Genomic DNA, 20,215 nt, shown 5'->3' with positions numbered 1-20,215 from the left:
AAGTTCTACAATCATCTAAATGAAGAAATTAATCTTATTGAACTTAAGACCCAACGTCATATTGGGCGTTAAGTTAAGATTCCCTCATTCGTGATTCTCGAGGGGCTCCAATCCTAAACCGATTGCCATCCTCTTTACATTATCTCTAGCCAAGGCCTTTGTAAAACAATCCGCTAGATTATACGTTGTACGTACATAGTCAACAGTGATTACACTATCCTTGATAAGTCCTTGGATGTAGCTATGCCGCACACCAATATGTCTGACTTACCATTATAGACTTGACTATATGCTCTTGCCAAAGCAGCATCGTTATCACAATGAATCGCTATGGGCGATATCGGTTTTGGCAACAAAGGAATCTCAATCATGAGATTCTTCAACCACTCCGCCTCTTTGCTTGCGGAAGATAAAGCAATGAATTCCGAAGTCATGGAGGAATCCGCTATGCAAGTTTGTTTCTTGGAAGCCCAAGATATAGCACCTCCCCCAAGTAGAAATACCCATCCACTTGTGAAGAGTGATCCTCTTTATTAGAGATCCAACTTGCATCCGAATACCCTTCTAAAACCGAAGGATATCCACTGTAGGATAAACCATAGTCTTTGGTTTTTCGTAAATACCTTAATACTCGACGAATAGCTTGCCAATGTTGTACACTAGGATTACTAGTATACCTACTAAGTTTGCCTACCGCAAATGCGATATCCGGCCTAGTACTCGTCATAGCATACATCAAACATCCAATCACCCTTGAATACTCAAGTTGAGATACAGCACTACCTCATTAGGTAGTAATTTCTCACTAGGGTCCATTGGAGTTGACACAAAAGAGCAACCACTAACATCGAATTTCTTAAGAACCTTTTCGATGTAGTGAGATTGAGACAAACTCAATTTACCTTTGCTTCTTTTAATTCTAATTCCTAGAATGACATCCGCCTCCCCCAAATCTTTCATTGAGAACTTAGACGATAGAAAAGATTTAGTCCACTCAACTTGGGATAAATCAGTTCCAAAAATTAGCATGTCATCTACATATAAGCAAATCATAACACCATGACCATTGTCATCAAATTTGCTATATACACACTTATCTGAATTGTTCAATTTGAATCCATTAGACAACACTACCTCATCAAATTTTTGATGCCATTGCTTAGGTGCTTGTTTTAGCCCATACAAAGATCTAATTAGTTTGCAAACTTTTGTTCTTGACCTTTGACAACAAACCAACCGGTTGTCTCATGTAAACCTCCTCATCTAATTCTCCATACAAGAAGCAGTCTTGACATCCATTTGATGGATCACAAGATTATGAATTGCTGCAAGGGCAATCAATAATCTTATAGTGGAGATTCGAGCTACAGGTGCATATGTATCGAAATAATCGATACCCGGCTTTTGAGAAAAGCCTTGTGCCACTAACCGGGCTTTGAACTTGTCAATAGTTCCATCGATTTTCATTTTCTTCTTGAAAATCCATTTGCACCCTATTGGTTTACATTTAGGAGGTAGGTCCGCTAAAACCCATGTGTTATTCCCCATGATTGAGTCCATTTCATCATCAATAGCTTCTTTCCAAAATGAAGCATCTTGAGATTGCATGGCCTCATCATATGTTAAAGGATCCCTTCCACATTATAGACATATGGAAATTTAGTCAAAACACTATCTCTTGATCCTTCAACCAAATATACATGAAAATCCGGGCCAAAAGATTTCTCTTTCCTAACCCGTTTACTTCTCCTTGGTTGAGTTGATGTAGATGCAACATTTTCATCTAGAATTTGTTCATCTAACTCATGATCATCATTTTGATCAATCTCTTGAATTTCGGTACTTGGAGTTATATCCTTTGGTCTAGGAACCGATGAATATCTATTTTCATCAAAAATTGCATCCCTTGACTCCACAATAGTGTGAACCGACCAAAAGTCGTTTTGTTCTATAACATAGAACCTATAGGATTTGCTATGAGAAGCATATCCTATAAAGATGCATTCAACTCCTCTTTCACCTAACTTTTTACGTTTAGGTTCCGGCACTTTCACTATTGCCCTACATCCCCAAACTCTAATGTAACTTAGATTTGGTTTTCTTTTGTACCATAATTCATAAGGGGTAACTTGTTCTTTTTCATAGGAACACGTTTAAGATGTAACAAGCGGTTAAAACTGCTTCACCCCAAAAACCATCACTCAAACCCGAGTAGGATAACATAGAATTTACCATTTCTTGTAAAGTTCTATTTTTCTTTCCGCTACACCATTTTGTTGTGGTGTATAAGCCGCGGTTGTTTCATGTATTATTCCTAAAGCTTGGAAATAACTAGGATTATGAAATTCACCACCTCTATCGGTTCTAAACCGTTTAACCTTGTCACTTAGTTGCAATTCTACTTCATTTTTATAGATCTCAAATTTTTCTAGGGCTTCATCTTTAGTAGACAATAGATATACATAACAAAATCGTGAATGATCATCAATAAATGTTACTATATATTTTTTGTTTCCTAAAGAAGGTGTACTATGAAAATCACAAAGATCACTATGTACCAAATCAAGCAATTTAGTATCTCTTTCCACATTATTAGGGAAAGAACACCTAGTTATTTTGGTAAGCATGCATGTTCTACACTTCTCAATACTTGGATCAAAAGAAGGAATTAAATCATCCTTAGCCATAGAATATAATTTTCTATAATTAACATGACCAAGTCTTAAATGCCAAAGAGAAGAATTATCATTAATAACACACACATTGTTTACTAAAGCATTTGAAATGCTAAGTTTAAACATACCATTACACAAATAACCAAGTCCAACAAACAAACCACCTTTAGATAATATAAATTTGTCCGACTCAAAAACCATTTTAAAACCTATTCGATTCAAGATAGCTCCTGACACTAGATTACGCCTAAGTTCCGGAGCAAATACAACATCTCTTAACACTAGAGATTTGCCGGAACTAAAGACCAACTCTACTTGTCCTACACCGAGAACTTGAGCTGTAGAGTCATTCCCCATGTATAGAACTTCTCCATTGTCCACCTCCTTGAAGGTTTTGAATGAAGACCGCTCCTTGCACACATGCTTGAAGCTCCTGAATCGATATACCATGAACAATCATCCTGTACACAAAAGATTTCAGAAATCATACACATATAATTCAAACTTGAATTACATGAAAGTTGTGTACAAGTACCTTGTTTGGCTTGGGATTGGCTAGACTCGCCTTTCCCTCCACCTTGCTCATTCTTTTTGTTCATTTTCCTCTTCCATAGGAAGCAATCCTTTTTGAAGTGTCCGGGCTTGCCACACTCCCAACAACCACGTTGTTGAACACCTCCACCATTCTTAGGCTTCTTAAAGTTGTTGCCTTTGGTGAAATTATTAGCCCTCTTCTTAGGATTTGAGTCTTTGAACTTTCCATCCTCCACCATGTTAATGGTAGAAGAATTAGGATTTACCTCCTTTTGTCCATCTTGAACCCGAATGCCCTCTTCAATCCGAAGATGAGCACCCAATTGTTCACATTTATATCATCTTTCCTATGTTTAAGAGTATTTCTAACATCCTTCCAACTTGGTGGTAATTTGTCTATTATTGAAGATACAATAAAAGTTTCATCCATACTAATATTGTGTTGTTTAAAACTTCCTAAAATCCTTTGAATTTCATGGAATTGTTCCATCACAGGCCTTGTTTCATTCATCTTAAAGTTATTGAAATTACTAACTAAGAACTTCTTACTAGATGCATCTTCGGCCATGTACTTTGACTCAAGGTCATCCCAAAGCATTTTAGCGGATTCATAAAATTGATAAACATCAAATAAAGTGTCAGACATACCGTTTAAAATGTGACCACGACATATATAATCGTCATTCTCCCACTTGTTCCTTCTCCTTGAGGCCTCCAAAGTTTCTCTTCCACAAACTCGGGTTTTGGAGTACTCAAAACATATGCCACCGAAAGAGAAGTGAGAAGAAAATGCATCTTCTTTTGCCATCTACGGAATCCCACACCCTCAAACTTTTCAAGTTTCTGAAAATTCGAAGTCATTTCACGTACCGTAGCCATCTTCAACGAATATCACTTTTGGATTATTAGAACTAGAAAAAGGGTGAAGAAGATGAATACTATGAATACGAATCTTCTAGGCGTGTGTAGACACTTTCCCAAAAGTGATATTCCGACCCTATACGAAGCACGGGTTCACGGAATTCAATTTCGAGATACAAAGAAGAACAACAAGAGTCACGCTCGTATGAATCTTGTCAAAATGAGAATAAGATTTGTGTTTTGTGTTTGATGATTAATCTTCTCTTAGACTTGAGAGAGAGTGCTTGTTTTTGAGAGAAATATTCTGAAAAAACTCTCTCTTTCATCTGTGGTACTAATCACTATTATACACGCAAAATAACAAAACCGTCAAAAACCGCACAAAACGCACAAAGCCACGACAAGAGACAGGCTCTCGTCGCGAGCCGCGACAGAGCTCGCGAGTCGCGAGCGGGCCTGTCGCGAGTCGCGACAAGCATCGCGAGTCGCGATGCTGCTCGCCTGTGCGCTGCGATGCCTGCTCGCCTGTGCGCTGCGATGTTGCTCGCTGCCTGTGCGCTGCTTGTGCTAGTATGTGCGAGTATACATGCTACTGCTTTGCTGCACCATGCTTAGCTATAACCACCAAGCATAGTATGCATTATACATATTGATTCAAGTAACATTTGTACTTGTTTGCGGTTTCTTTATTCCTTCAAATCTTATTGTTTACTACACCATAAACAATCTACGTGTATATTTAACGTAACTTGAACAACGACACCTTAACCAAGTTATTCAAGTTATACGTTACATGAACTCAATCAACCAAATACTCTAAATTATCCAACAGAAAATAGAGCATTTGCATTAGAGCATTAGAGAAGGGTGCCACATGAGTGAGACAATATATTGAGATTTTTGTCCCACAGTACTTTAACTATATAAAACCACTGTTGATCACTACCAAACCAGTTTTCTCATGCGTTGGCCACGGTTTTCCGATCACCGGAGTCATGTGCCGAGTATTTTTTGTCTTTTAAACTATATAAACCCAGAGGCGGATCTATGTGGGGACCTGGGTGGCACGTGCCCCACCAAAAATATCAAAATTCTGTCTTTCTAAGTCTGATCGTATTTCTGGATAAACTAAATTTCGCGTCCTTTTTTATTACAAATTGAGCTTTGCTCTAGAGGTTGATGTGTTTGGGTAAAGTAATTATGTTACTCAGGTCCCGTGTTCGAATTTGTATTTTAGCAGCAACTTCTTTAATTGTTTGTCTTTTCATTTTTTAGATGTTGCATCATAAATTCTTCTCTTTTTCCTTTTGTTACTCTTCCTTTTTTAGTTTTAGTTTTTTTCTTTCACTTCACTATTGTCAAAGTTGTCATCCCTTATAATTTTATATCAAATTCAAAATTTGTAACTATGATTTTTTTTTTAAAAAAATTCGCTTCTTTTACAAAAAATTGCAATATTTTGTTTTGTAAGCTATTTATATGGAGCATTTTCTCTTAGTAAAGATTTTTGAAATAATAGTAGTACTCTATATAGAAAAAAAATACTGTAATCTGAGATGCATCGGATTTGTCTCAATATATGACATTAGATATATATATCACTTTGTATAAATTTTTGTACAAATAATTAATATTAATGGTTAAAACTGCAGGTTAGAGATGTGAAAACATGAATGTTACTTTTATTGGTTAAAAATGAAAGGAGCGTCAAAATGACAAAATTTTAGATGATTTTCAAAAACAGTGCCCCACAAATTAAAAATGTTGGATCCACCCCTGATCCCTTCTCCCTCTTGTTTACCACAAGTCACAACCCACACCATTCCACGCATCTTCTTTCTCCATACTGCTGCCGGTGTTGCTGCAGATCCGCCTGTAGTTGCAGTCGAAGTTGTGGTTACAATAATCGGTGTTGCTGCAGCTCTGTCGTTTAAAAAAGAATGAGTCACGTGCTTACAACAAAACCGTAATGCATGAGAAAACCGGTTTTGGTATTGGTCAACATTATTTGTTTTGTATAGTTAAGGTACATTGGGATAATTTTGCTTAGTTAAAGTTAGGTTTTTGCAAAAGTCTTTAAAAGTTTTGGTGATTCGGGATAAAAAAATCCAATAGGATATTAAAAATTTAGGACACTTCACAATCTCGTCTATAAGAATTGAAAATTTGCATTGCAAACTATATAGTTACCTCATAAAATATTCTTTTTTTCCTATGGTAAAATGGATGTCAAATGCTCATAGTCATTAATAGAGAGTAATTTTAAAAATTCAAAACTCTTTCTCCCACTATATTTACCAAGATAATAAGGTTGAACTTAGAGATATAAATAATGTAAGAGTCCAAACATTACAAATTTACAATGATTTAAAAAAATATAACAGAATTAATAAATAATTTTGCAAGCTTAAAACATCAAAAATTAGGGGTTTTATTTATATAGTGAATCTCCCTTACATACTAAGTATCAGGGTTTTATTCCTGTAAAAAAAAAAAAAAGTATCAGGGTTTTATTAGTTGGATAATATTCATAGTCCAATCCAAATACAAGCATATTAGCCCATTATGTTGCAATTTTCTCTTAACTAGGATTGAACTTGAACAAAATTTTGTTGTGAAGAAATAGACTTTTGTGTATTGCAATTCAATTTAGATTTGGATTCATGGTATCTAATCCGACAAAAAAAATAAGCAAAATATTTTTGAAACTTGGATTTGCAATTAAACTCGAAACTAGGAGTCGAGGACGGACTCTAATAAATAGCCAATCCTTGACATTTTAAGTTTTAGTTGTTTTCTTCTTCTACTAGATATTATTGTGGGCCTTTTGAGCTAGATATACTTCAAATTGAATCTTATATTGGGCCGTATGAACTAAATTTTATCGTGATTGTTAAACTTCAAACTGAATCTTATGTAGATGAAATTATGAGCCTAGTCGTGAGACATTGTTGCTTTATTGTTTTTGCTTGATAATATTTACCTCTTCTTAAAACTAGGGCCATTTGGTACCCACAAATTATTAAAAGAGACGGTCTAATTTTAATATAAAAGTAGACCTAGTAACTAAATGGATTAAACTAGTGACCGAAATAAATTAACCTAGTCACTATTGGGCTTTAGTATTGGGCTTAGCTTTGCCTAATTTTAATTTAAAAGTAGGCGGTCTCTTACAAGACAAACTATTTGGTACCTTAAAGGGTAAATTATCAAATTGTATCTAAACGAACAAGTTCAGATTATAGATTATATTTTATATTAGATTGGGTCTAAAAATAAGAATCAGGCTGGCTTAATGGTTGAAGGCCTCCCTTCCATCTTTGTGACAAGGATTCGACTCATTCCCATTATAAAGTGGGGATCTCCAAATTTTCTCAATTTGTGCAAGGGATATTGATCTTACCTAAAATGGGTCTATAAGTACCATAAATATGAGGAAAAATGAACATGAATAATCGCAGCTTTTACATAATCTTCTCAAAATAATCCAACTTTAATTTGGATTATTCCAGAATAATCCCAACTTTTGAGGTGACTATCTCAAAATAAGCTAAACTATCTATCGTTTTTCTTACCTACACTAGTTTATTTTAGGTCTAGAATACACAAAAAATTAATAGTTCAGATTATTTTGAGAAGGAACCTCATAAAGTTGGAATTTTTCCAAAATAATCCATAATTGGGATTATTTTAAGAAGACTTGTGAAAGTTAGGATTATTCATATTAATTTTTCCTAAATATTATAATTAGTATCTTTTAGGTTCATAAACTAATTTTTTTAGAGTTTTACTTAATGTAAGAGACTGATCCTGATAAGTTATAAATAGTGAGCTCCACATATTTGATTAATGAGCAAATTAGTATAAATTTATCAGGAGCCAACCAATGACATCAATATACTTACTCCGTTCCTTAATTATTGTAACGTACCTCTTTGATACATTATTAAATAAATCTATATGAACATGAAAAAAATAGAGATAGAGATAAGATAAAAAAACTAGGGGTCGTGTAATAAGAGAGAGATAGAAAGAATATATTTACCAAAGTAAAATGATGCGATTAATACGAATCTTTCAAATAAAAAAAACATTACAATTAAAAAGAAGCGAAGAAAGTATTTATAATAATATTACCAGGCAATTGCTGAAAATTAGAAAAGCTCTTTGCAGCTGTGAGCTACTCTCGTGCATGTTGTATTAACAGAACACTTAAACGATATGGACCACGTGGTCATGCCAAATTGGCCTCCAATGGCTTCTTTTGGCCCATCATATTTTTTTTTGGCGTGTTAAAAGAAAATTGTGCTTATCACTCAACAAGTCAACACATTGAGTCTTCAGATCATATTGTACAAGTGTAGGAAATGATTGTGTTAACCTATTGTAGGTTAACCTGGCATTCAATATATATAGTGTTTATAATACAGACCTATGACTATGAAAGTACCCTTCTACCATTTACAATATAATATTATCCCTTTATATATAATATTTTCCAATACATATGTTAGACAAACTTTAGTAAAAAAAAAGTTCTCACATAAAGCTAAACTTTTATATACTCGAAACTTCTGTTAAGACTTAAGATTAAGAGTTTCACGAGATTACGATGGTAGTAAGTTCATATAATTGGAGTTAATGTCAAGCTAGTTAGAATAAAAAAATGAACGAGTTGATAGAAAGCGTAAAATTTTACAGAATTATGTGCAATAGGTATTACCACATATGTTAGTTTTTTTTTTAAAACATAATCTATATTTCGGATCCACGAATCATAATCCTTATACTAACAGCCATTAACACAAAACCAAAGACAATAATGGCTAAAGACGTGTTTTGAAGATTGTAGATAAAGTTGGCAAATAGATGATGTGGAATTATTGTTCGTGTAAGATGATAAAAAACGGGTTGTAAATTTTTGACACTAACTATACTCCAAAAATTGTATCCAGAGGTGATCTGTTAGGTGTGATCAATGAGAGATCCGGATATCCCACTCCAAGGCACGGAAACTACGCTTTCCTATTAGTTTAATTTCGCCCTTCTAGGATCACCGGGTTACCACGAAATAACTAATGAGATACAATGGAGAGAACAATCCACTTAGATGATCTTCTAAGTGAATCAACAATAACTTGTGTTTTGTGTTTGTAAAGAACACTCAATAGAAGTTTGCAAGGTTTCTCTTAAGCAAAGCAAGAAGATTAAAGAGTATAGAAAATTTTGATTTTCTTCTAACCCTCTTCTCATAGGAATCACAAATGTTATATATATAGGAAATATACCCTTCATAGATTAGAGTGGTTACTTTCATAACCCCCTTTTAATCACTGATTAAAGACCTTTAATCCACTGATTTAAGGACCCTAAATGTCATTATTAAAAAGGTAAACGTACACATGCATCACAACGGTTGAAAACCGTCAAGGCATCTTTTCACGTTCCAAGGCAGAAGACGGGTCGCGACCCGCGACCAGCTTCTGTTTTTCCCTTGTTTTCAACGTGCTTTTGCCACTTTGTGTACCCTAATCTTTTGCATACTAGACCTCCTCCTCTTCTAGTATAAAACCATATGAGTATCAAACCCATTACCCTATAAATGTTCCAACATGATCATAGGCCGGGTCAAGCTTTAGCCAAAAAGTGGCCAGTTTCGGGCCAAAGTCTCTACCCGTGCCAAGTTTTGGGTCAAAATCTTCGCGCTAAATCCCGTTAATTCGACCGGGCCATGCGAGATTTTCGGGTCATTTCGGGACAGGGCAAAAATCAACCTAAATTGTCATATTCAAGTCACTTGCGGCTTGTGATTTTTGCCCAAAAAATCAGGTTGGTCCCAACCGTGGGTTGAAAAGTCGTGCCCAAAACACGTCCATTTTCGGATCGAACCGTGTCCATGTTGATCACCTCTAGGTTTATCATACACCGAATGCCTCATGAACATGGCATACCCAAGGCTATTTTTTTTGCTCATTTGAAATAGTCCACATCCATATAAGCAAATAATGTGCTTAAAAAAAAAAGGAGGGTCTCAAATGAGCAAACATTAATCTTAGGTGTACAATGCACATGGTACACCCGATGATATATGATGAATAAACTCAACTATACCCATTCATTAAATATGTTGAAACGCTTGATACTAACCCAACATTTTTTAAGCTTATATAGAGTAGTTATGGCGGCCCATTTAATTGTTTATGCTGAAGTATCAAGAAAATTATAGATAATGATGACTTTATCAAATCTGATTTTGTTATAAAATTTTATCACTATAATCTGTATTTAAGAAAAAGCTATTCTCTCCGTTTGATTTTAATTGTATGTAGTTATTTCGAGATAAAGAAAAGGTAATGGTGACTTTGAAAGGCACAAATCTCGACTTGTTTGTGGTGACAGGTCGCTGGAGATTGAAGTAGATTGTGATGAAACTTTTAGTCCTTTTTGTCAAACCTCAAACCATTCGTACTTTTCTTAGTTTGGTAATGGCTCGTAAACGGTCTATTCATCAACTTGATGTTAAAAATGCTTTCTTTATAACGATATGGAGACTGCTTATATGCATCAGAAACGCTGACTTTGTTGATCGTCGCACCCATGTGTGTTGCCTATGGAAAACCCTTTATGCCAGAAACAGGCTCCGCGAACCTAGTATCAACGTTTTGCCAAATTTTTGATTTTGCATGGGGTTTATTATCATTGTTAGTGATTCTTCTTTCTTCACATATGGCCATGGTACTGCCACTGCATATTTATTACTCTTGATTACATTTTCTTACTCACCTCAATCGATGCATGTTTACTAGCAACTAACATTAGATCCAATGCTTTTAAGAAACAAGTACAACTTGTACGTCAAGAACAGATAGTGGTGAATAATTTCTTTCATAAAAATCATTGAGATGGTTGCAGAAATAAAAAAAACAAATAACCACGATCCATGAAGAAATTACTGATACTATTAAACACCGCAATTTATTAAACCACCAAGTTTGTTGCACCCCCTTAAAGACTATCCAATGTGACAACTTATCTACGAAAGAGAAAAGAAAAAAAAAACAGTAGTTCTTCAGCTTCCTTTTTCAGGAAAGAAACTAGTTGTCTAATAAGATAAAAAGAATGTGTATTTTGGAGTTGATATTTTTTGTCGCTCCCACAAATCAGAATTTAAAAACAAGATCATGACATTATAAAGTTAAAAGTCCAGCGGAGTTTAATACTTGCCCATGCATTATAACAATATACTTATGGAGGTAGATGTAGATTTAAAATCATTACTTAATAAATAAGTTAGCTAGGCATGACCATTTAAGTAATAGCTTGGGTATCCTTTTTTGCTGCTGATGTTTGACCCATAAGAACGACACTGAAAAATGATGGTAACTGGAACGTAGTAAGCAACATTAGTACTTTGTTGCCGTTGCGTTGTTTAGCACTCCGCAAAACAACAAGTCTATTAGTTTATGTACATATTGATATCCTTTGAGAGTTGGGACCATTACCATTTACATTCGTTCCCAAAGTGCAATTACATACTTCTATAGCACTATAAGGTATCATTGCTTCCACAATCCAATAATTTTAAAAGTATATATATATATATGTTTCTGTCTAGAAATTAAGGGTTCTGATTCCTTTGCTTAGGGAGTACCGGGTCAGATTCGAATGTCCTGAGTTCAAAGTCCGTACGCCGGAATCCTGCAAAAGTAACGGTTAGACTGCCCCGGGGTTGTTCCGGGATCGCCTCTCCGACGCTCAAGTCAGTGATCAAGCTTAGAGAGATAAAGTCTAGAGAGAGATGCTCTGGTTTGTTAGGTAAGAATTCAATACCTTCTCATTGATGAGGGGGTTGAGTATTTATAGTGCTGGGGATATCCCAACTGTAGGCCAGCTGGGGGGGCACTGACAGCTGGAATGCACCATCACAGGTGGGACCCACTGGAGGTTCTAAGACCATTATTGGGCCGGATTATCCCTGGTAAGCCCAACCCAGGAAATAAGCCCAAACAATTAGCCCCACGCCAGGAGTGGGAAAAATCGAGGCCTTGCTGAAATATTTCCCGTTCGTGGCGGAACCTAGACAGTTTGGAACCCAGGTTGCCCTGCTTCTTAGGCAGGAAAGGAGGGCACGCGCCGACCCAGTCTCCTCAAGGAGGAGGGGTGGCTAGAGTGCCGACCCGGTCTCCTCGAGGAGAGGGGTGGCTTGAGTGCCGACCCGGTCTCCTCAAGGAGAGGGGTGGCTTGAGTGCCGACCCGGTCTCCTTAAGGAGAGGGGTGGCTTGAGTGCCGACCCGGTCTTCCTTAGGAGAGGGGTGGCTTGAGTGCCGACCCGGTCTCCTCAAGGAGAGGGGTGGCTTGAGTGCCGACCCGGTCTCCTCAAGGAGAGGGGTGGCTTGAGTGCCGACCCGGTCTCCCTTAGGAGAGGTGTGATTAGTTTACGGCTTGGCCTAGGGACCAATGAGCCCCATGGTTGTCCGAGCCGGTATCCTCGTTCGCTAAGTCAATCAAAGAGGGCCTCCTTAGGCCGAGCCGGTTGGACGCGGCTCGGATGAGGGGCCAATGAGCCCCATGCTTGTCCGAGCCGGTGACTGCTCTCGCTAAGTCAATCTGGGACTTAGGAGACTTACTCAACCAAGGAGAAGTGTCTCCAAGGGCCGAGCTGGTTGGACGCGGCTCGGATGAGGGGCCAATGAGCCCCATGCTTGTCCGAGCCGGTGCCTGCTCTCGCTAAGTCAATCTGGGACTTAGGAGACTTACTCAACCAAGGAGGAGTGCCTCCAAGGGCCGAGCTAGTTGGACGCGGCTCGGATGAGGGGCCAATGAGCCCCATGCTTGTCCGAGCCGGTGCCTGCTCTCGCTAAGTCAATCTGGGACTTAGGAGACTTACTCAACCAAGGAGGAGTGCCTCCAAGGGCCGAGCTGGTTGGACGCGGCTCGGATGAGGGGCCAATGAGCCCCATGCTTGTCCGAGCCGGTGCCTGCTCTCGCTAAGTCAATCTGGGACTTAGGAGACTTACTCAACCAAGGAGGAGTGCCTCCAAGGGCCGAGCTAGTTGGACGCGGCTCGGATGAGGGGCCAATGAGCCCCATGCTTGTCCGAGCCGGTGCCTGCTCTCGCTAAGTCAATCTGGGACTTGGGAGACTTACTCAACCAAGGAGGAGTGCCTCCAAGGGCCGAGCTAGTTGGACGCGGCTCGGATGAGGGGCCAATGAGCCCCATGCTTGTCCGAGCCGGTGCCTGCTCTCGCTAAGTCAATCTGACTTAGGAGACTTACTCAACCAAGGAGGAGTGCCTCCAAGGGCCGAGCTAGTTGGACGCGGCTCGGATGAGGGGCCAATGAGCCCCATGCTTGTCCGAGCCGGTGCCTGCTCTCGCTAAGTCAATCTGTGACTTAGGAGACTTACTCAACCAAGGAGGAGTGCCTCCAAGGGCCGAGCTAGTTGGACGCGGCTCGGATGAGGTGCCAATGAGCCCCATGCTTGTCCGAGCCGGTGCCTAAGGTTTTGGACCACTGGCTGAGGTGACGAGTGGGTAACCTTGAGCTGATGAACTGGCAATATTGAGCTGGTGAACTTAATAGCTTCTTGGGAACCCAAATGCCACGTGGCAACGGTGGATTATTGGGGTGCTTGAAAACATGGTGGCGATTCAACTTCTGGTTATTGATGACTTTTGTGACGATTGATATTCCGAGGAGTTGTGCCTTTTGATCAGTTTCGGGCAGTTGGGAGGCCCATTAAGGTGTTGAAGACACAAGGCCCGGTTCAAGAGGTGACGTGGAGCGCGGGGACCGAGGATTTTGCCTATAAGTAGGAGAGAGGGGAGAGATTTTTGTCACTTTTACAATTCTCTCTCTCTCTCTAATTATTGAGTTTTCTGCTCTCTCTCTCTCCACTTTAGATCATTTTCTCTCTCTAAGTCCGAGCCCCATCTTCTTCGTCCGACCAGGTACGCCTTTGTTTTGCTTTTTTACTAAGTTTTTCTTCTCTTTCTTTTAATAAAATCGGCCGACCCCTTCTGTTGATAAATAATGGGGAGCTCGTCCGAGTCAGTGACACCCCTCCCTCACCTCCTTATATTTAGCCGAGGAAGTGAGGGGTATGGGAATGGTTTTGGTGTCAACTTTAATAAGTTGCCCGGATCCCTCGGCGTGCCTGAGGCGCTTTCCCTCCCGAGTACTCCTTCGCAAACCGAGGAGGAGGAGGCCGAGGGTACCATCCCCCTACCCTGGGAGGTGTCCCTGGCCTATCCTTCTTCGAGGAGTTACTTAGACAAATATTTGTCTGATGGTGTAGTTAGGATAGCTATGCCAGGAGAGGAAGGCGAAGCTTCTACATCGGGTCGGCTCGCGTATCCCGAGATCGACCCAAAGGCGGTCCGGGCGCAAAATTTCCACTTCCTCTTTAATAAAGGCCTTATTGGAGGATGCCCGAGGCCAAGCAGCGAAGTTCCAAATAAAGGACCCCTACATACTGGTCCGACCCGATGCTAGCCATACCATCTTGTCCCCGCCGCCCGGGTGCACGGCGTTTTACTATAAGGCCATGGAACTAGGCCTAAGATTCCCGCTGACCCCATTCGAGAAAGACATCCTGAACGCCTACAACATGTGCTTGGGTCAGCTCTCCCCAAACTCTTGGGGCGGGATCTTAGCGGTTCAGGTGATCTGTAACATCATCGGTGTCAAGCCGACCCTGACCCTTTGGCGGCATATGTATAAATTGTTCGAAATGCCAGCCGGGGACCATGGTCCGGGCTGGTGGTGTTTTCAGGCTCGGCGGGGCTATCGTACAGTTCTTGATCTCCCACCTCTCAGAAGGGGTTCCGCCGAGGATTCGCCTTTGTGTACTATGGTGGGGAATGGGGCATCACCACCGTGCCCCCGTCATCCGAGCCAAACCACTGTTTGAACTTCAAGGTGCCAGAGCTATCCGACGAGGAAGCTGTGGCCGCCATCTACTTTCAACTGGAGGCTAAGATAGTCGATGGTGGCGAGGTGTTCGTAGCGGGGAACTGGCTCCCGAGCTGCAAAATGTTCAAGAACGAGCACTTCCTCGCCGCATTTGGCCTGAGTCCGGCCTTTCCCAAGGGTAATTCGGCAAAAGGGGGTCCGGTTGACTTATATTTATGCTTGCTTTGATATTTTGCTCTAACTCTTTTTCCTTTTGCAGAAGCCTCCCTAGCCTTTCTCAAAGAGACCGACTCAGAGATGGCCGAACGATTGACCTCCGCTGCACTGAAGGCGGCTCGGATTAGGGCCGAGATGAAGGCCAACAAGATTAACAAGCCTTCTAAGCCAAAAGTGAGAACCCTTTTCTTCCGACCCGGTTTAGCTTTAGGTTTTTCAATTTCTCACCAACTTTTAATGTGTTTTGCAGGATCCTTCCAACCCTAAACCGAGGAAGCGCAAGGAGCGCACTGAAGAGAGGGTGGAAATGACGGAAAAGGCTTTGGCGAAGCCCGAGCCGAGCAGGAGGCTTCCGCAAAGAAGGCTAGAAAGGAGCCTTCTGTCGAGGTGAATAGTCCTCGACCCGAATCTGGAGGTGGGAAGACCCATGTCTCGGTCCATCCCTCAGATTTCGAGCCTGTTCGGAGTCCGGGGTACGAACCGGGGGCCTCTCACCCTTCTCCGCCGAGCGCTCTTTGTCCGAGGCGCCGGTCCCGTTTACCCAAATGTCCAAGACGGACAAGAAGAAGAGGATCTCCGACGCACTGGAGATCCTATGTACTCAAACTGACCGAGACCACATCAATGAGGTCAACCAGAGGAATGAGTCGAGTGAGCTCTTCCGCTCTTGGATGGACGTAAGTGAATTTTTCTCCGCCCTTTTACTTGCTTTTATTGGCCAACTTCTAACTGTTGTTTATTGTTCCTGCAGTTTTCCATCCGAATGACTAAAGTGGCGGAAGACCGGCTCGCCCTGGTACAAGAGGTCTCGGACCTGAAGCAGGCGGCTCGGTCGCACTTTGATGAAGTGTACCAGGCCAAGGAGGCCAAACGATTGGCCGAGCTGCGCAAGGAAGAGGTGGAGGAGAAGATCCGGAAGGGCGAGGAGGCCTGGCAGAAGGAGCAGACAGAGTGGAAGGAAGAGAGGGCCAATCTTTCCTGGCTAAGGAGAATGCTGAGGCGGCCAAGGTCACGGCCGAAACCAAGCAGGCTCAAGCTGAGAAGGAACTGGCGGAGGTCAACTTAAACTCCTCGCGCCGAGGCTCAACTGAAAGAGGCCCAAGCGGCCGTTTCTCGCTCTCGGGAGGAGTGGTTCCAAGCTTGGCAGAAGTCGGATGACTGTACCGATTTCTGCGCCGACGTGGGCCAATCTTCCCATAAGATGGGCGAGGACGAGGCGCTTGCTAGGCTTAAGATAGCCTTTGCTGATTCCTGTCCCGGGCCGATTGGAATTCAGTCTGGTCTCGCTACCAGGAGCTGGCCGATGCCGACGCAGCGGAGATTAAGGCCAGGATGGCTGAAGAGATGAGCTCGGACAGCGACTCTGACTCTGATGATGAAGAGGAAGATGCTGGAAGCACCGAGCCACCTCCACCAGAGCAACCTGCCGCCGAGCAACCTGCCACTGGTCCTTCTACTTAGCTTCCTTAGGATTTTTATTTTCTTAGCTTTGGCCTTGTCGGCCCTTTTAGCTTTTCTGCTTTCCGACCCCCTGCTTTTGTAAACTTTTGGTTGTATTTTACAACTTTTAATCAATTGGAATACAACTACTATTTTGCAACTCGTCATTTGTCGCATATTTTTCGTTATTTGCAATATTACACATTCAATAGACAATAAACTGGTTAGGTTTTGCTTGCCTTTTTGTTCAAAATAATTTAGACTGGTTAAGTCTTTTTCATTTCTGGGGTAGAAACCGACTTGGTACATGGACTGGTTAAGTCCGAGTTACAATTTGATTTGCTTGCTAAACCGACCAGGTAGTGCTGGCCTTACATCATGCCCCTAGTGCAAGTAACGAAAAAGAAGTTATACATAGAATCTTTTGAGATTGTCTAGGTTCCAAGGCCGAGCCAGGGGGACCCCTTCGGAGATTCAAGTCGGAAGTCCCTGGCTTGATGATTTCTGTAACCTTGTAAGGGCCGTCCCAATTTGCCCCCACTTCCCTTTGAGATGGGAAAGTCCGGTGGCTTCGACCTTTCGGACGACCCAGTCGCCTAGACTGATTGGCCGAGGCTTTACTCGCCGTTAAAGTGCCTCGTGATTCTTTGCTTGTACCGGATGGCTTGTAGCAAAGCATTGCCTCGGGTTTCTGGCAACAGGTCTAAGTTGATGGGCTTTTCTTCTTCATTTTGGTCGAACTCATAGAATGTCATCCGAGGGGAAGGAATTCCCACCTCGACCGGAAGGACAGCCTCGCTTCCATAGACCAAGCCGAAAGGGGAGTGCCCCGTGGCTCTTTCACTGTTGTTCGAGCTGACCAGAGTACTCCGGGTAGGTCGTCTACCCATGCCCCTTTTGCTGCATCAAGAGATTTCTTGATACCCTTCAAGACAATTTTATTAGCCGACTCGGCTTGCCCGTTGGTTTGTGGGCGGGAGACTGCCGAGAACCTTGTTTGAATGCCGAACCGGGCACAATACTCTCGAGTCGGCCCGCTGTTGAACTGTCGGCCATTGTCTGATACCAAGGCTCTTGGAATTCCGAACCGGGTAATGATATTCCTCCATATGAACAACTGAACCTGCTTGTCAGTAATTGACGCCAGTGGCTCGGCTTCGGTCCACTTGGTGAAATAATCAATAGCCACAATTAGGAACTTCCTTTGCCCAGAAGCGGGGGAAAAGGTCCGAGCAGGTCCATGCCCCACTTGTCGAAGGCAGGACTGCTTGAATGTGGTGAGGGGAGTGGCAGGCGCCCTTGGATGTCCGAGTGAATCTGGCAGGAGGGACACCGTCGGACTAAGTCCGAGGCATCAGCTTTCAAGTAGGCCAATAGTACCCTGCTCTTAGCGCCTTTCCGGCTATAGTTCGACCCCCTTGATGGCTTCCGCAGGCTCCTTGGTGTATTTCCCGGAGGACATATTTCCTTCCTCGGGAGTTATACATTGAGGAGGGGATGAGTGAAAGACTTTTTATAGAGCTGCCTTTCATGCCAAAGGAACCAACCAGACTTATGCTTAATCCGGTCGGCTTCTTTAGGATCCTGGGTAAGGTCCCGTCTCGCAAGTACTCCACAATTTCACCCATCCAGTTTGAGGATCGATTGAGTACGAGCTGCTCTTTGGCATTTATGCTAGGCTCCTTCAACACTTCCCAAGTTATGGTTCTGGGGGCCGACCCTCAGCAGAACTAGCCATCCGAGCCAGTGCATCGCTTGCTGATTTTCCGAGCGAGGAATGTGATAATCCGGAATCCGGACAACCTGCAATGACAGCTCGGGCTTTGGCCAAGTACATCCTCATGTTGTCCTCCTTGGCCTCATAGTCTCCGGAAATCTGACCCACTATGAGTTGTGAATCGGACTTGGCTATGATTGAGGTTGCTCCAGCTAGGATGCATAGCTGTATTCCGAGGATGAGGGCCTCATACTCGGCTTCATTGTTAGATCCGAGAAATTCGAACTTAACAGCATATTCAATTTTTTCTCCGACCGGAGGTTTGATGACCAATCCGGCTCCACAACCACTCTTTGTGGATGATCCATCAACAAGCAATTCCCACTCCTCTTGCGAACCGACCGGGGGTCGAGTTGCGCATTCAGTGATGAAGTCAGCGAGTGCTTGGGCCTTGATGGCTCTTCGGGGTTCGAACTCGAGCCCAAAATCTGCTAACTGGTCTGCCCAATCACTCATCCGACTCGATGATTTCTATTTTCAATAAGCTTCCGGAGCGGTTGTCCGGTTAGGACTTTGATGGGGTGTGCTTGAAAATAGGGCTTGAGCTTCCGGCTTGCCATTACCAAGGCAAAGACCATTTTCTCAACATCGCTGTACTTCGCCTCGGCCCCCCTATAGGCGTGGCTGATGAAGTAAACAGGATGTTGCTTTCCTTCTCGCTCGGCTATCAGGACGGCGCTAAGAGCGTAGTCCGAGACAGCCAAGTAGATAAACAGGGGTTCCCCCGGCAAGGGGGAGATCAGTTTGGGCAAAGATGCCAAGTGATTCTTGAGGTCAGCGAAGGCTTGCTCGGCTTCGTCATCCCATGCGAACTCTTTTCGCTTCAGGGCCTTGAAGAACAACAAGCTTTTATCGGCCGACCGGGAGAGGAACCGACCGAGTGCCGCTAAGCAGCCGGTTAGGCGCTGTACTTCCCGAACATTCCGAGGCGATTTCATTTCTAAGACCGCTTTGATTTTGTCCGGGTTGGCCTCTATACCTCTCTCATCACTAGAAATCCGAGGCACTTTCCCCCTTTAACTCCGAAGACGCATTTTTTAGGGTTGAGCATCATTCGGTATTTCCTTAGGGTGCTCAGCGTTTCTTTCAGATCTGCAGGGTGATCCGACTGGGCCTTGCTTTTGACTATCATATCGTCAACATATACCTCAATGTTCCGACCCAATTGGTCGCTGAAGATTTTGTTCACGGTACGCTGATATGTCGCCCCGGCATTTTTGAGGCCGAATGGCATCATTTTGTAGCAGTAGACACCCTGAGGAGTGATGAACGCGTATGAACCCTATCCTTCTCGGCCATGGGAATTTGATGATAGCCGGCATTTGCATCCATGAAGCTGAGAAGGGCGTGCCCTGCCGTTGAATCGACCAGCCTATCGATCTTTGGCAAAGGGTGATTGTCTTTTGGGCAGGCTTTGTTTAAGTCGGTGAAGTCGACACACATTCGCCATGCCCCACTCGGCTTTTTGACCAGGACCACGTTGGCTAGTCATTCCGAGTATTGACATTCTTCTATGAAACCCGCTCGAGCAGCTTCTTGACTTCTGCTGCTGCCGCGGCATTTCTTTCGGGACCTTGGTGCCTGAGCTTCTGCTTGATGGTCTGAACCCCTCTTTGATGTTAAGCTCATGGCACATGATTTTCGGGTCGAGCCCCGGCATTTCGTGGCCTCATAGGCAAAGACATCTTGGTACTCCGTGAGCACTTGGATGATATCTTGCCTTGTTTGCGGCCATGGCCTTGCCTACCCTGACAGTCCGACCGGGGTCCTGGCCGATCGCGACTTCTTCGTCATCCTCG

The 20,215-nt window shown here is 42.5% G+C and overlaps 2 protein-coding genes across 2 annotated transcripts; both read left to right on the top strand.

Annotated features, from left to right (window-relative positions):
* The first annotated feature begins 14,456 nt into the window (after window positions 1-14,456).
* Window positions 14,457-15,590, top strand: LOC130590293 (uncharacterized). Its single transcript, XM_057392365.1, has 3 exons — window positions 14,457-15,161; window positions 15,243-15,373; window positions 15,450-15,590. The coding sequence occupies exons 1-3, from the start codon at window positions 15,104-15,106 to the stop codon at window positions 15,588-15,590; spliced, it is 330 nt and encodes a 109-aa protein (XP_057248348.1). The 5' UTR covers window positions 14,457-15,103.
* A 30-nt stretch (window positions 15,591-15,620) lies between these two features.
* On the top strand, window positions 15,621-16,265 carry LOC104885480 (uncharacterized). Its single transcript, XM_048648483.2, has 2 exons — window positions 15,621-15,876; window positions 15,951-16,265. Exons 1-2 carry the CDS (start codon window positions 15,745-15,747, stop codon window positions 16,263-16,265), a joined length of 447 nt encoding a protein of 148 aa, XP_048504440.2. The 5' UTR covers window positions 15,621-15,744.
* Window positions 16,266-20,215: the final 3,950 nt, after the last annotated feature.

Source organism: Beta vulgaris, chromosome 1 (genome assembly GCF_026745355.1).
Source record: "Beta vulgaris subsp. vulgaris cultivar EL10 chromosome 1, EL10.2, whole genome shotgun sequence".
NCBI classification, from domain to species: Eukaryota; Viridiplantae; Streptophyta; class Magnoliopsida; order Caryophyllales; family Amaranthaceae; genus Beta; species Beta vulgaris.
This window is presented reverse-complemented; position numbering and strand designations above follow the sequence as displayed.

Excerpts from the sequence above, each read along its gene's own strand:
- LOC130590293 (XM_057392365.1), top strand. The coding sequence starts at position 15,104 with ATGTTCAAGAACGAGCACTTCCTCGCCGCATTTGGCCTGAGTCCGGCC. Across the intron at positions 15,162-15,242 it reads GAGTCCGGCCTTTCCCAAGG|AAGCCTCCCTAGCCTTTCTC; the intron begins GTAATTCGGCAA and ends TTCCTTTTGCAG. Across the intron at positions 15,374-15,449 it reads ACAAGCCTTCTAAGCCAAAA|GATCCTTCCAACCCTAAACC; the intron begins GTGAGAACCCTT and ends TGTGTTTTGCAG.
- LOC104885480 (XM_048648483.2), top strand. The coding sequence starts at position 15,745 with ATGTCCAAGACGGACAAGAAGAAGAGGATCTCCGACGCACTGGAGATC. Across the intron at positions 15,877-15,950 it reads TCTTCCGCTCTTGGATGGAC|TTTTCCATCCGAATGACTAA; the intron begins GTAAGTGAATTT and ends TTGTTCCTGCAG.